The sequence below is a fragment of the Phyllobates terribilis genome, unplaced genomic scaffold, assembly GCF_046119375.1.
Source record: "Phyllobates terribilis strain yellow unplaced genomic scaffold, ASM4611937v1 Scaffold_3__8_contigs__length_932513732, whole genome shotgun sequence".
Classification (NCBI taxonomy): Eukaryota; Metazoa; Chordata; class Amphibia; order Anura; family Dendrobatidae; genus Phyllobates; species Phyllobates terribilis.
The window spans coordinates 454,085,265-454,097,582 of record NW_027362763.1 but is presented as its reverse complement, the minus strand read 5'-3'; the positions used below and the strand labels follow the sequence as shown (position 1 = coordinate 454,097,582).

Here is a 12,318-nt window from a genome sequence, read left to right as displayed (position 1 = left end):
AGTGTGTGGCCATCTTTGTGGGTGGGTGTGGAAGACCATTGAGTGAGTCCGAAGGAGGAAGTGAGAGATAGGAACTTAGAGACAGGCGAGTGGGAAGTGTTAATGGGGATGTTGAAGTCACCCATTATGATAGTGGGGATGTCAGTGGAGAGGAAGTGAAGCAGCCAGGTGGTGAAGTGGTCTAAGAAGGTGGTGGCTTGCCCTGGGGGTCGGTAAACAACGGCCAGTTGGAGGTTGGAGGGGAGGGGAGTGTAATGGAGGGTGGCAGTGGGATTTGGGTGAAAGCGCAGTGTTCTGATAGGAGAAAACCTACGCCTCTGCCATGTTTGCCGTTGGGGCGGGGGGTGTGGGAAAGGTGGAATCCGCCATATGAAAGTGCAGCTGGGGAGGCTGTGTCAGAGGGGGTGAGCCAGGTTTCAGTGATGGCGAGGAAGGAAAGTTTGTGTGTAATGAAAAGATCGTGGATGAAGGAAAGTTTGTTGCAGACAGAGCGAGCGTTCCATAGAGCTCCTGTTAGAGAAACTGAGGAAGTGGGGATTAGTTGGATGGGTATGAGGTTAGAAGGGATGCGACAGTTTGTGGAAGGTAGTGGATAGGAGGTAGAAGTAACTGTGGGGATATGGCGAGGAGGACCAGGATTTGGAGAGATATCTCCAGCAGTGAGGAGGAGCAGAGAAAGTGTTAGCAGGTGGGAGCAAGAGAGAGCATGAGGTGGCTGTCTGTGTTTGGAGATCCAGGATTGAATGTTGAGGAATAATTCGGAGGAGGAGGTGAGATGAGTGGGGAGGATGGAGGGAGAGATGAAAAGTTCCTTACTTGGTGTAGGGATTTGAGGGGTTAATAGAAAGTGGAGGATTATAGAGGAAAAAGTGAGAGCTAACAGAAACATAGTTAAAAGAGAGTAAGTGGTCAAAGTGTTTGTTATCTGACTCCTGCCCAACTGCCTCTGAAATAACTGCCACTTATCTCCGAAGCCACTTTGCACAAGAAGACGCGTGCACACCCCAGCATGCGTGCACCCCTTACAGAGCTTCTAAATATATAGAGCACATTAAACTATCAGGTGAAGGGCATTGTGGGAGCTGCTTATGGCTAAATTAGCAGCTGATCGTCCCACCAGGAGATGTCTGGGTGATCAAAGACAGAGCTAGGACTCTAGTCTCTGCAGTTTAGCACCTCTAAAAATCAGATAAGATCTATAGTGGGGAAGGGACAGACATATGTGGGTATTGAATGGAGTGGGACAGATAAGGCAGAGAAATTATGCAGAGCATGTACCAGTGAGGTGCATCAGCGGAGCAGAGCATTAGATTACCGCAGACACAGCAAGCAGAGAAATTATGCAGAGCATGTACCAGTGAGGTGCATCAGCGGAGCAGAGCATTAGATTACAGCAGACACAGCAAGCAGAGAAATTATGCAGAGCATGTACCTGTGAAGAGAGAAGAAGAAGAGGGGTGTTAGTCCATTGCCTCTGAAATAACTGCCACTTATCTGCGAAGCCACTTTGCACAAGAAGACGCGTGCACAACCCAGCGCTTTTTAAGGGTTTTTTGCACCCCTTGGAACGGCTCAGTCTGACAGCGTGGCCCACAGACCAAACCTGCTATAGATGTAGATAATACTTGGCATGCTTCACCAGGACCAATATCGATACAAAACAACCAGGAGCAACCTGGTGCCCAATGTGGATAGACTCAGCACTGCCTATTTTAATAAACTGTGGAAAAATGTGTCCCCTCTATTTGCCGGTGCTTAACACCAGCCTTTGTTTTGTGGATTAAAAAAAGTTAAAGGGGTTCTCTGGGAATAGAAGAAAATAAATAAAGGAAATCACATCTTAATTAAATTCATAAGTGTCTTTGATCAGCGAATCATACTCCTTTTGTCTAGGTAGATAATCATTTTAAAATTAATATGGCAGCCATCTTCTTCACAGACAGGACAGGTGTCTTGGAGCATGTGTAGTTGGAAGCTCCAATGCAGTGAGCCTGAACATAGATTTACAGTACAAGATGTAGGTTGTCTCCATCTCACAGCAACCATTCTGCAGTCAGATACAGTGTACTCCAGTTTTAGCAGTCTCTTCTTACCTCAGCACTCCTATTATCTCCAGTGTTAGATCAGATAGACAGGGTGGACAGCAGTGTGAGCAGCCTCTTCTTAATTCAGTACCCATGTAATCTCATGTATTAGATCAGAAAGACAGGGTGGACAGCAGTGTGAACAGACTCTTCTTACCTTAGAACCTCTGGTTTCTCATGTATTAGATCAGAAAGACATGATGGAGAGCAGTGTACGTAGCCTTTTCTTATCTCAATACCACTTACCCCCTCTGGTATTTACAGTTTTAGATTAGATAGACATTATGGACAGCAGTGTGAGTATCCTCTTTTATCTCAGCATCCCTGGTATTGGCAGTATTCAATCAGAAAGATAGCGTGGACCGCTGTATGAGCAACCACTTCTTACTTCAGCGTCACTGGTATCTCCAATATTAGATCAGAAAGACAGGGTGGACAGCAGTGTGAGAATCCTCTTCTTACCTTAGCACTCCTTTTATCTCCTGTATTAGATCAGAAAGACATAATGTATAGCAGTGTGAGCAGCCTCTTGTTATCTCAGCACCCCATGTATCCCTAGTATTATATCAGAAAGACAAAATGGATAGCAGCGTGAGCAGCCTCTTGTTGCCTCCACACCCCTGGAGTCTCCACTATTCAAGGTGAACAAAGGTGTAAGCTGCCTCTTGTTACCTCAGCACCCCTGGTATCTCAAGTATTCGATCAGATAGACAAGGTGGATAGCAGTGAGAGCAGCCCTTAGTGCCTCTACACCTCATGTACAGTGGAGACCAAAAGTTTATCATTTTTTTTAAAGTGTGATTACTTCTGTCTGGTTGATGTGATGACGTTTTTTCTTGTTTTTTTTTCTATTCTCGGAGAGAGCCCCTTTAACCACACTTGGACCTAACTTTGTAAGTGTTTAGAAATTTGCAATTTGACAGGTTTTTTAAGGATGGAAATGATAGAAAAACTGTTCAAATGCTAATTTTAAAATGTGATCATACAGTAAGATTGTTGTATTCAACCCAAAAGAAAATGTTTTAATACAGTTATTTAAGTGTATAATTCACTACATTTTAATGTAAACTTTCAGAATATAAACGTTTGCCTCTTTCGATTTTTTTTAGACACAACAACTCCATGACATGGAAGAAGTCTGCTATGAGAATGTTCTTAAAGAAATTAGAGCTGGTCGACAGGTACTGTAGGAGCAACCATTTACATAACATATAACAAATCCTGGAGAGATCATCATCTCTGTCCTTATTAAATTTTAACTAAGCGAATGAAATGAAGTTGATTTAATTATTATTTTTTCATTATACAATAAGTCAAGTAAGCCACACAACTTAATGATTACAATCCAATCATTATAATTACTTATATTTACCATTTGCGGTTACTGTGGTGTGAAAAAGTGTTTGCCCCCTCCCTGATTTCTTATTCTTTTGCATGTTTGTCACACTTAAATATTTCAGATCACAAAAAAATGTAAATATTAGACAAAGATAACACAAGTAAACACAAAATGCAGTTTTTAAATGAAGGTCTTTATTATTAAGGGAAAAGAAATCCAAACCTACAGGGTCCTGTGTGAAAAAGTGATTGCCCCCAAAACCTAATAACTGGTTGGGCCACCCTTAGCAGCAACAACTGCAATCAAGCGTTTGCGATAACTGCCAATGAGTCTTTTACAATGCTCTGGAGGAATTTTGGTGCACTCATCTGTGCAAAATTGTTGTAATTCAGCTGCATTGGAGGTTTTCCAAGAATAAACAGCCTTTTTAAGGTCATGCCACAGCATCTCAATCGGATTAAGGTCAGGACTTTGACTAGGCCACTGCAGAGTCTTAATTTTGTTTTTCTTAAGCCATTCAGAGGTGGACTCGCTGGTGTGTTTTGGATCATTGTCCTGCTGCATAACCCAAGTGCGCTTCAGCTTGAGGTCATGAACAGATGGCCAGACATTCTCCTTCAGGATTTTTTGGTAGACAGCAGAATTCATGGTTCCATTTACCACAGCAAGTCTTCTAGGTCCTGATGCAGCAAAACAGCCCCAGACTATCACACTACCACCACCATATTTTACTGTTGGTATGATGTTCTTTTTCTGAAATGCTGTGTTACTTCTATGCAAGATGTAATGGAACATATACCTTCCAAAAAGTTCAAATTTTGTCTCGTCAGTCCACAGAGTATTTTCTAAAAAGTCCTGGGGATCATCAAGATGTTTTCTGGCAAAACTGAGATGAGCCTTTGTGTTCTTTTTGCTCAGCAGTGGTTTTAGTCTTGGAACTCTGCCATGCATGCCATTTTTGCCCAGTCTCTTTCTTATGGTGGAGTCATGAACACTGACCTTAACTGAGGCAAGAGAGGCCTGCAGTTCTTTGGATGTTGTTGTGGGGTCTTTTGCGACCTCTTGGAAGAGTCTTCGCTGCGCTCTTGAAGTAATTTTAGTCGGCTGGCCACTCCTGGGAAGGTTCACCACTGTTCCATGTTTTCACCATTTGTGGATAATGGCTCTCACTGTGGTTCACTGGAGTCCCAAGGCTTTAGAAATGGCTTTATAACCTTTTCCAGAAGGTTTCAATTACTTTGTTTCTCATTTGTTCCTGAATTTCTTTGGATCGCAGCATGATGTCTAGCTTTTGAGCATCTTTTGGTCTACTTCACTTTGTCAGACATGTCCTATTTAAGTGATTTCTTGATTGAGAACAGGTGTGGCAGTAATCAGGCCTGTGTGTGGCTAGGGTAATTGAACTCAGCTTCCTAAAGATGTGATAAACCACAGTTAATTTATGTTTTAAGGGGGGGGGTGAAAAATCACTTTTTCACACAAGGCCCTGTAGGTTTGGATTTCTTTTTCCCTTAATAAAAAAGGTCTTTATTTAAAAACTGCATTTTGTGTTTACTTGTGCTATCTTTATCTAATATTTAAATTCGGTTTGTGATCTGAAACAATTAAGTGTGACAAACATGCAAAAGAATAAGAAAGGGGCAAACACTTTTTCACACCCCTGTATAGGTCTTTACTTATTGGAGTTTCTGCCTTTTTCTCTTCCACGCACATATGCATATGCGGAAATACTCCAGTTTCATGTGAAGCTATTTGACTTTCTAGAACTTTTTTCTGATAGCTCTCAAAAGACTCAGACAAACCTTAGCTAAAGAGGAATTTACACTGCAAGATAATTGTGATAAAAATTCTTCTTGCACGATTATCTTGCTGTGTAAACAGACTGCCATTGATCCGATGAACAAGCAAACTGCTCATTCATCGGATGATCTGATCTTTTGTGCAGCGTACAAGATCATCATTTTTGGTGGTGAATCTTCTGGTGTAAACAGGACTCGCACTGCCGAGAACCATGGCAGCCTTCGTGCATTAAGTGATCTGATATAAATTGCTCAGTGTACATTGTTTGCTTGGGTCTGCAAGTGTAAACAGGTAGTCAAACGATCACTGATCAGTACCTTTCTGCGGTAGTATAGTGCCGCCGATCGGTACATGTGAATAGACCTTTAAGCTGTGCCATGGCTTTGTCACCAGTCCGCTATTTAGAAACAGACATCAAATCCAAGAAAAAGAACCGTAGTTCAGACTTCATTTAATTGTAAGTTTCTTATTGCATCATCAATGGAGCAACAGTAGCAACGTTTCAGACATGTTTGTTCTTCTTCAGGCTCAATGACACTTTAAAAATTTACCTTTAGCTGCACATTAGGTTCGATGTGCAGTTCCTTCACATGGGTTTGACATCTGGTTTAGCCCTTGGGCAGTAAGGACAGAACCTAACACGCAGCACGCTAGCCATCAACTAACATCCAGTGTGAATGTAGGGGTCTGCACATTTAGAAGCAGATTATAATTACATACCTGCTTCTTACAATTGAATGAATAGCATTTCTTTAGAATTGTATTAACGCGTCACAGTTTTAAGATATAATTTTACCATCAATGCCCCCATGTGTCTCCTCAGCATTCTGCCCCCATGTGTCTCCTCAGCATTCTGCCCCCATGTGTCTCCTTAGCATTCTGCCCCCATGTGTCTCCTCAGCATTCTGCCCCCATATGTCTCCTCAGCATTCTGCCCCCATGTGTCTCCTTAGCATTCTGCCCCCATGTGTCTCCTCAGCCCCCATATGTCTCCTCAGCATTCTGCCCCCATGTGTCTCCTCAGCATTCTGCCCCCATGTGTCTCCTTAGCATTCTGCCCCCATGTGTCTCCTCAGCATTCTGCCCCCATGTGTCTCCTTAGCATTCTGCCCCCATGTGTCTCCTCAGCATTCTGCCCCCATATGTCTCCTCAGCATTCTGCCCCCATGTGTCTCCTCAGCATTCTGCCCCCATGTGTCTCCTTAGCATTCTGCCCCCATGTGTCTCCTTAGCATTCTGCCCCCATGTGTCTCCTTAGCATTCTGCCCCATGTGTCTCCTTAGCATTCTGCCCCCATGTGTCTCCTCAGCATTCTGCCCCCATGTGTCTCCTTAGCATTCTGCCCCCATGTGTCTCCTCAGCATTCTGCCCCCATGTGTCTCCTTAGCATTCTGCCCCCATGTGTCTCCTCAGCATTCTGCCCCCATGTTTCTCCTCAGCATTCTGCCCCCATGTGTCTCCTTAGCATTCTGCCCCCATGTGTCTCCTCAGCATTCTGCCCCCATGTGTCTCCTCAGCATTCTGCCCCCATATGTCTCCTCAGCATTCTGCCCCCATGTGTCTCCTCAGCATTCTGCCCCCATGTGTCTCCTTAGCATTCTGCCCCCATGTGTCTCCTCAGCATTCTGCCCCCATGTGTCTCCTTAGCATTCTGCCCCATGTGTCTCCTCAGCATTCTGCCCCCATGTGTCTCCTCAGCATTCTGCCCCCATGTGTCTCCTCAGCATTCTGCCCCCATGTGTCTCCTCAGCATTCTGCCCCCATGTGTCTCCTCAGCATTCTGCCCCCATGTGTCTCCTCAGCATTCTGCCCCCATGTGTCTCCTCAGCATTCTGCCCCCATGTGTCTCCTCAGCATTCTGCCCCCATGTGTCTCCTTAGCATTCTGCCCCCATGTGTCTCCTTAGCATTCTGCCCCATGTGTCTCCTTAGCATTCTGCCCCCATGTGTCTCCTCAGCATTCTGCCCCCATGTGTCTCCTTAGCATTCTGCCCCCATGTGTCTCCTCAGCATTCTGCCCCCATGTGTCTCCTCAGCATTCTGCCCCCATGTGTCTCCTTAGCATTCTGCCCCCATGTGTCTCCTCAGCATTCTGCCCCCATGTGTCTCCTCAGCATTCTGCCCCCATGTGTCTCCTCAGCATTCTGCCCCCATGTGTCTCCTCAGCATTCTGCCCCCATGTGTCTCCTCAGCATTCTGCCCCCATGTGTCTCCTCAGCATTCTGCCCCCATGTGTCTCCTCAGCATTCTGCCCCCATGTGTCTCCTCAGCATTCTGCCCCCATGTGTCTCCTCAGCATTCTGCCCCCATGTGTCTCCTTAGCATTCTGCCCCCATGTGTCTCCTCAGCATTCTGCCCCCATGTGTCTCCTCAGCATTCTGCCCCCATGTGTCTCCTCAGCATTCTGCCCCCATGTGTCTCCTCAGCATTCTGCCCCCATGTGTCTCCTCAGCATTCTGCCCCCATGTGTCTCCTCAGCATTCTGCCCCCATGTGTCTCCTCAGCATTCTGCCCTCATGTGTCTCCTCAGCATTCTGCCCCCATGTGTCTCCTCAGCATTCTGCCCCCATGTGTCTCCTCAGCATTCTGCCCCCATGTGTCTCCTCAGCATTCTGCCCCATGTGTCTCCTCAGCATTCTGCCCCATGTGTCTCCTCAGCATTCTGCCCCCATGTGTCTCCTTAGCATTCTGCCCCCATATGTCTCCTCAGCATTCTGCCCCCATGTGTCTCCTCAGCATTCTGCCCCCATGTGTCTCCTCAGCATTCTGCCCCCATGTGTCTCCTCAGCATTCTGCCCCCATGTGTCTCCTCAGCATTCTGCCCCCATGTGTCTCCTCAGCATTCTGCCCCCATGTGTCTCCTCAGCATTCTGCCCCCATGTGTCTCCTCAGCATTCTGCCCCCATGTGTCTCCTCAGCATTCTGCCCCCATGTGTCTCCTCAGCATTCTGCCCCCATGTGTCTCCTCAGCATTCTGCCCCCATGTGTCTCCTCAGCATTCTGCCCCCATGTGTCTCCTCAGCATTCTGCCCCCATGTGTCTCCTCAGCATTCTGCCCCCATGTGTCTCCTTAGCATTCTGCCCCCATGTGTCTCCTTAGCATTCTGCCCCCATGTGTCTCCTTAGCATTCTGCCCCCATGTGTCTCCTTAGCATTCTGCCCCCATGTGTCTCCTTAGCATTCTGCCCCCATGTGTCTCCTTAGCATTCTGCCCCCATGTGTCTGCTGAGCAATCTGTAAATATGTAAATAAATTGAAAAACAGGAAACATTTTTTAGAAAAGTTGCTGTCAATCCAAATCGCCTTTACCAGCCCTGCTCTTGTTATAAAAAAAACAAAACCAACAAAAACGAGTCTGCTATATATAAATAATTGTTACGGAAAGGGGAACAAATTTTAAAATGTATCTCAGTTATCCTTTTTGGTAAAAAAAATAGAGTGTGAAAATAACATAAAAATTACGTTCCATATATCACGAGAAAAGATGCAAAAATTCCTTGAATTTCCAAACAAGAATAAATGTTACAGCTCTTTAAACCGCACGTACAAGAAAACCTGATAATGTGCCTGGTCAGCGACGGGGGTAAATGGTTTGCTCAGTTGTATATATTGCAATCTGTTCATTTATTTTCTTTAAGTAACATGATGATATTTTTTATGAGTGTGTTTGGATTACTACTGTATGTCTGTGCTACACATAGGCTTTGTAGTGCATTAGTAGATATAGCCTGTGGCTGAACATTTCAAGAAAGAATCTTGCAGGAAGGCCAAATCCCTGCATTCACCATTCATAATGAATAAATATGATACTATTAAGTAGAAATGCAGTAGAAAAACAGTAGTGTAAAATGAACGGCGTACCGGCAGGCCACTACAGAGCACTTAACTGGACTGCAGATAAAAGCAGCAGGTATCTCCCTTGATTTATTCTCTATGTGGAGTACTTAGTAAAGCATTATTTTAAAGGCAGGACAGGGCCATGGCTGCAAGTTAATTTAGTGCCAGATTCTTTAGTGGAGCATTAAAATTAACTGAAAACGACTGCTGCTTTGCATTGGATTTTCTACTGTAAAGGGCCTATTATAGAGGGCAGTGGCAGTAGTTCACTCTCATTCTTTTACACATTTGGAATGCATATTTCTCCTACGTGGAACAGCAAATCATGAAAATACAGAGCTGGTGAGATATTCAAATCCACCTTTTCCAATCGTATCCTACTCCGTGTTGTGCCATTAATTAGATCATACTTAATGTAGAAACTACCTTGCATTTGCGACATAGGGGCAGGGACGCGGCTTCACACCCCTTTTATTGGCAGTTGACTGAAATGGAAGAGGTCATTTTTCATTCTTCACATGACGGCACTTATTGGCTCCTGTCAAAGATTTATATCCTACCACAATTTTGAAACAATAAAATATATGGTATTTACTAGATAAAACCATCAAGCTTGTCATGTCATGCTATCAGTTATGAGAAATTGCAGCATATGTGATTAAAATAAAAGCCCATCAGATATAAAATCTGAAAACAAAGAAAAGATATCACTAATGTGTGTTCATATTGTGTATAGACCACAGGTCTGATCACCAAGAGACAATGGATTGCAGCACGGAATGAATGTATTATAAAGCCGTAAGATTTCTGACAATTGTGTCCCATTTTTACCACTTTTTTTCTAAGGGCTCATGTAGACGTCCGTGGACCTTGGTGCGATCACGATCTGCAATGCACGAATTGGCCACATGTCTTCTGACAGCCTCATAGAAATATATGAAGCTGCGATGCACCGGTTGGGAGACCCGCAGCCAGTCCGTGCATTACTGTCTGTGATCGGAGCAATGTCCACAGAAGTCTGCATGAGCCATAAGGTGGAAGCTACACGGCGACATGATGCATGATGGCAATTCTTAAACAAGTCATGTCACCAAAAATATTCGGCCAACTAGTCTACCACTTTCTGTTGCTCGACAGTTTTAGTGCTATCGTTTTGTTGTAAAAGAAGCCAGCTAGATCTAAGGCAAGTCATAAGTCACAGTTGCATGCAACTTGCATTGAAGTCTATGGCAAGTGAGTCCTGTGTAACTTGCATCCCGCGACAGAAAATTGAACATGTTTGTAAACATTTGCTACTCTGTATGGCAGACGCGGTAGGTTGCAAATCACAATGCAACACCAAATCATTAGCTGAGTTGTACGACATGTATGTTGCCATATAGCCCTATCCTCAGTGTGGACCCCTGTCAGCTGAAACCTCCGCTTGAAAGGCTGTGGGTAGACACCTGTTTCTCCTGCAGGGAAAATGTGCTATTATAAAATGAATTCTGATGTGGCCATAAATTATCTTAGAAGATCGTTCAGGAGAAGAGAGATAAGAATTCAAAACCTGCTTTCTGAAGACTTCATTGACAAAATTGACTGTTGTCTGGGAATAACTTCATTCCCTCCACCGGCATCAGGTGGGTTAAAGTTATAAAAAGAGCTATTGCTCACGCTCATGTTTAGGTTTCATGTAGTATGTCAAATCGGTTTCTGTTTGACATATGACTGTGCAAAAATCCGTTTTGATCCGTTTTTCTTACAGGATGCCAAAAAATGCATTCTGCTGTACTTTATTCTCCATTAAAAATTTGGATGAAAAGTGTTCTTTTTTCATAATATTGCAGTCTTTGGAAGACAGATTCAAAATTATTGTCATCCTATTGCATTTGTTTTTTCATTTCTTTTTCAAGAAAACAAATCACATCATCTCTTGACATCCCTCTCTATGTCATTATTAAAAAACAGATACATTTCATATGTTAAGAAACAATATTTTTGCTTTAAAATGCAGGTTGTACAACATAACAATACATTACAAAAATGTGTTGTTTTCACCAGGCCTTATTGTGCAGATTTTCAGTGTGGATCTTCTACCAACATTCTTTATAATTACAATGCCAGTGTATATGAACAGGGGTTTAAAAAAATGCTGGGGGAAAAAATCTCTGCTGATCTTCTATCCACAGCATACTCTAGTCAGCTGCGAATTTGTAGTAAATTTGTCATGAATTTATCTACATATTGTGAGTTTTGAAACCTGTGCCAATTTTCAGCAAAATTGGCTACATATCAGTTTTTTTGTGGATTTTCAAAAGAGAGAGGCTGAATTTTTTTTTGCCTTTTAGTCTTGATGAAGGGGCATTTTTGGGTCAGAATCTCCTGATTCATCAAGATGTGCACTCCTCTTAATCAGGAGCAGATCAAAAGTGGCGTGTGCCTTCATTCACCACAAAAGGAGGAAGTCTAATTCATGACAAACTTTGGCATGATGCCCCCGCCATGCTTCTGGGGAGCGGGCGGGGAGAATCTGCTGGGGACCTGCCTGTCTGACTAGTCTCCCATGCGGCTTGGTCCCTGGCGGCTATTAAGCGATGTTTTTCTCTAAAATGCCACAGCATTTCAGAATTGAACAGAAATGGCTGAATTTATACAGCCAGTGTCTGATACATGCTACCCATAGATCGCACAGCATGTATCAGTTCCCTTTGAATCTCTTTGCCAGATACTTGAGTCCGTTTAGTTAGACAAGTTAAGGTTTTTTTATTTCTAGGGAAACAAAAGCACGGCGGACTCCACTTTTTTCATTGTTTAAAAATAAAGTGGAAACTGAATGGAGCAGATCTAAGCTGAGACAAAGTAACCATTTCCTCCACCCATTGAAAACATGAGATTGTTGAACTGATCAGTTTCTTCCTGTTTACTGCTTCTTAAATGGATAAAAAAAGCTTAAAGGGGTTGTCCACTACTTGGACAACCCCTTCTTGAACCAATTGTTTGGCCCCGATAAAATAAAAAAACTATACTCACCTCCTGTGCTGGCGTCGTTCCAGCGGTGTCGGCACTCGCGGTCCCAGGGCTCCCGTTCAGTTGTTGTGACACATGACCCCGGTGCACAATCAGCACTGGCGTCACTGTCCCCACCTACCTACAGATTGAACATGAAGAGGAAGTTAGGGATCAGCTGTATCCCGGACTTCCTCTTCATGTTCAGTCCATATATAGGCGGGGACAGTGACGCCAGCGCTGATTGGTTGCCGGCATCACGTGTCTCAAC

The 12,318-nt window shown here is 44.0% G+C and overlaps 1 protein-coding gene across 2 annotated transcripts in view; it reads left to right on the top strand.

The window, feature by feature from the left end:
* Positions 1–12,318, top strand: part of ASCC3 (activating signal cointegrator 1 complex subunit 3) — a 702,790-nt gene that overhangs the window by 264,719 nt on the left and 425,753 nt on the right. For both annotated transcript variants that reach the window (XM_073675761.1, XM_073675762.1), the window contains exon 13: positions 3,194–3,265. In XM_073675761.1, coding sequence (XP_073531862.1) covers positions 3,194–3,265 — 72 coding nt within the window. The remainder of the gene's footprint in view (positions 1–3,193; positions 3,266–12,318) is intronic.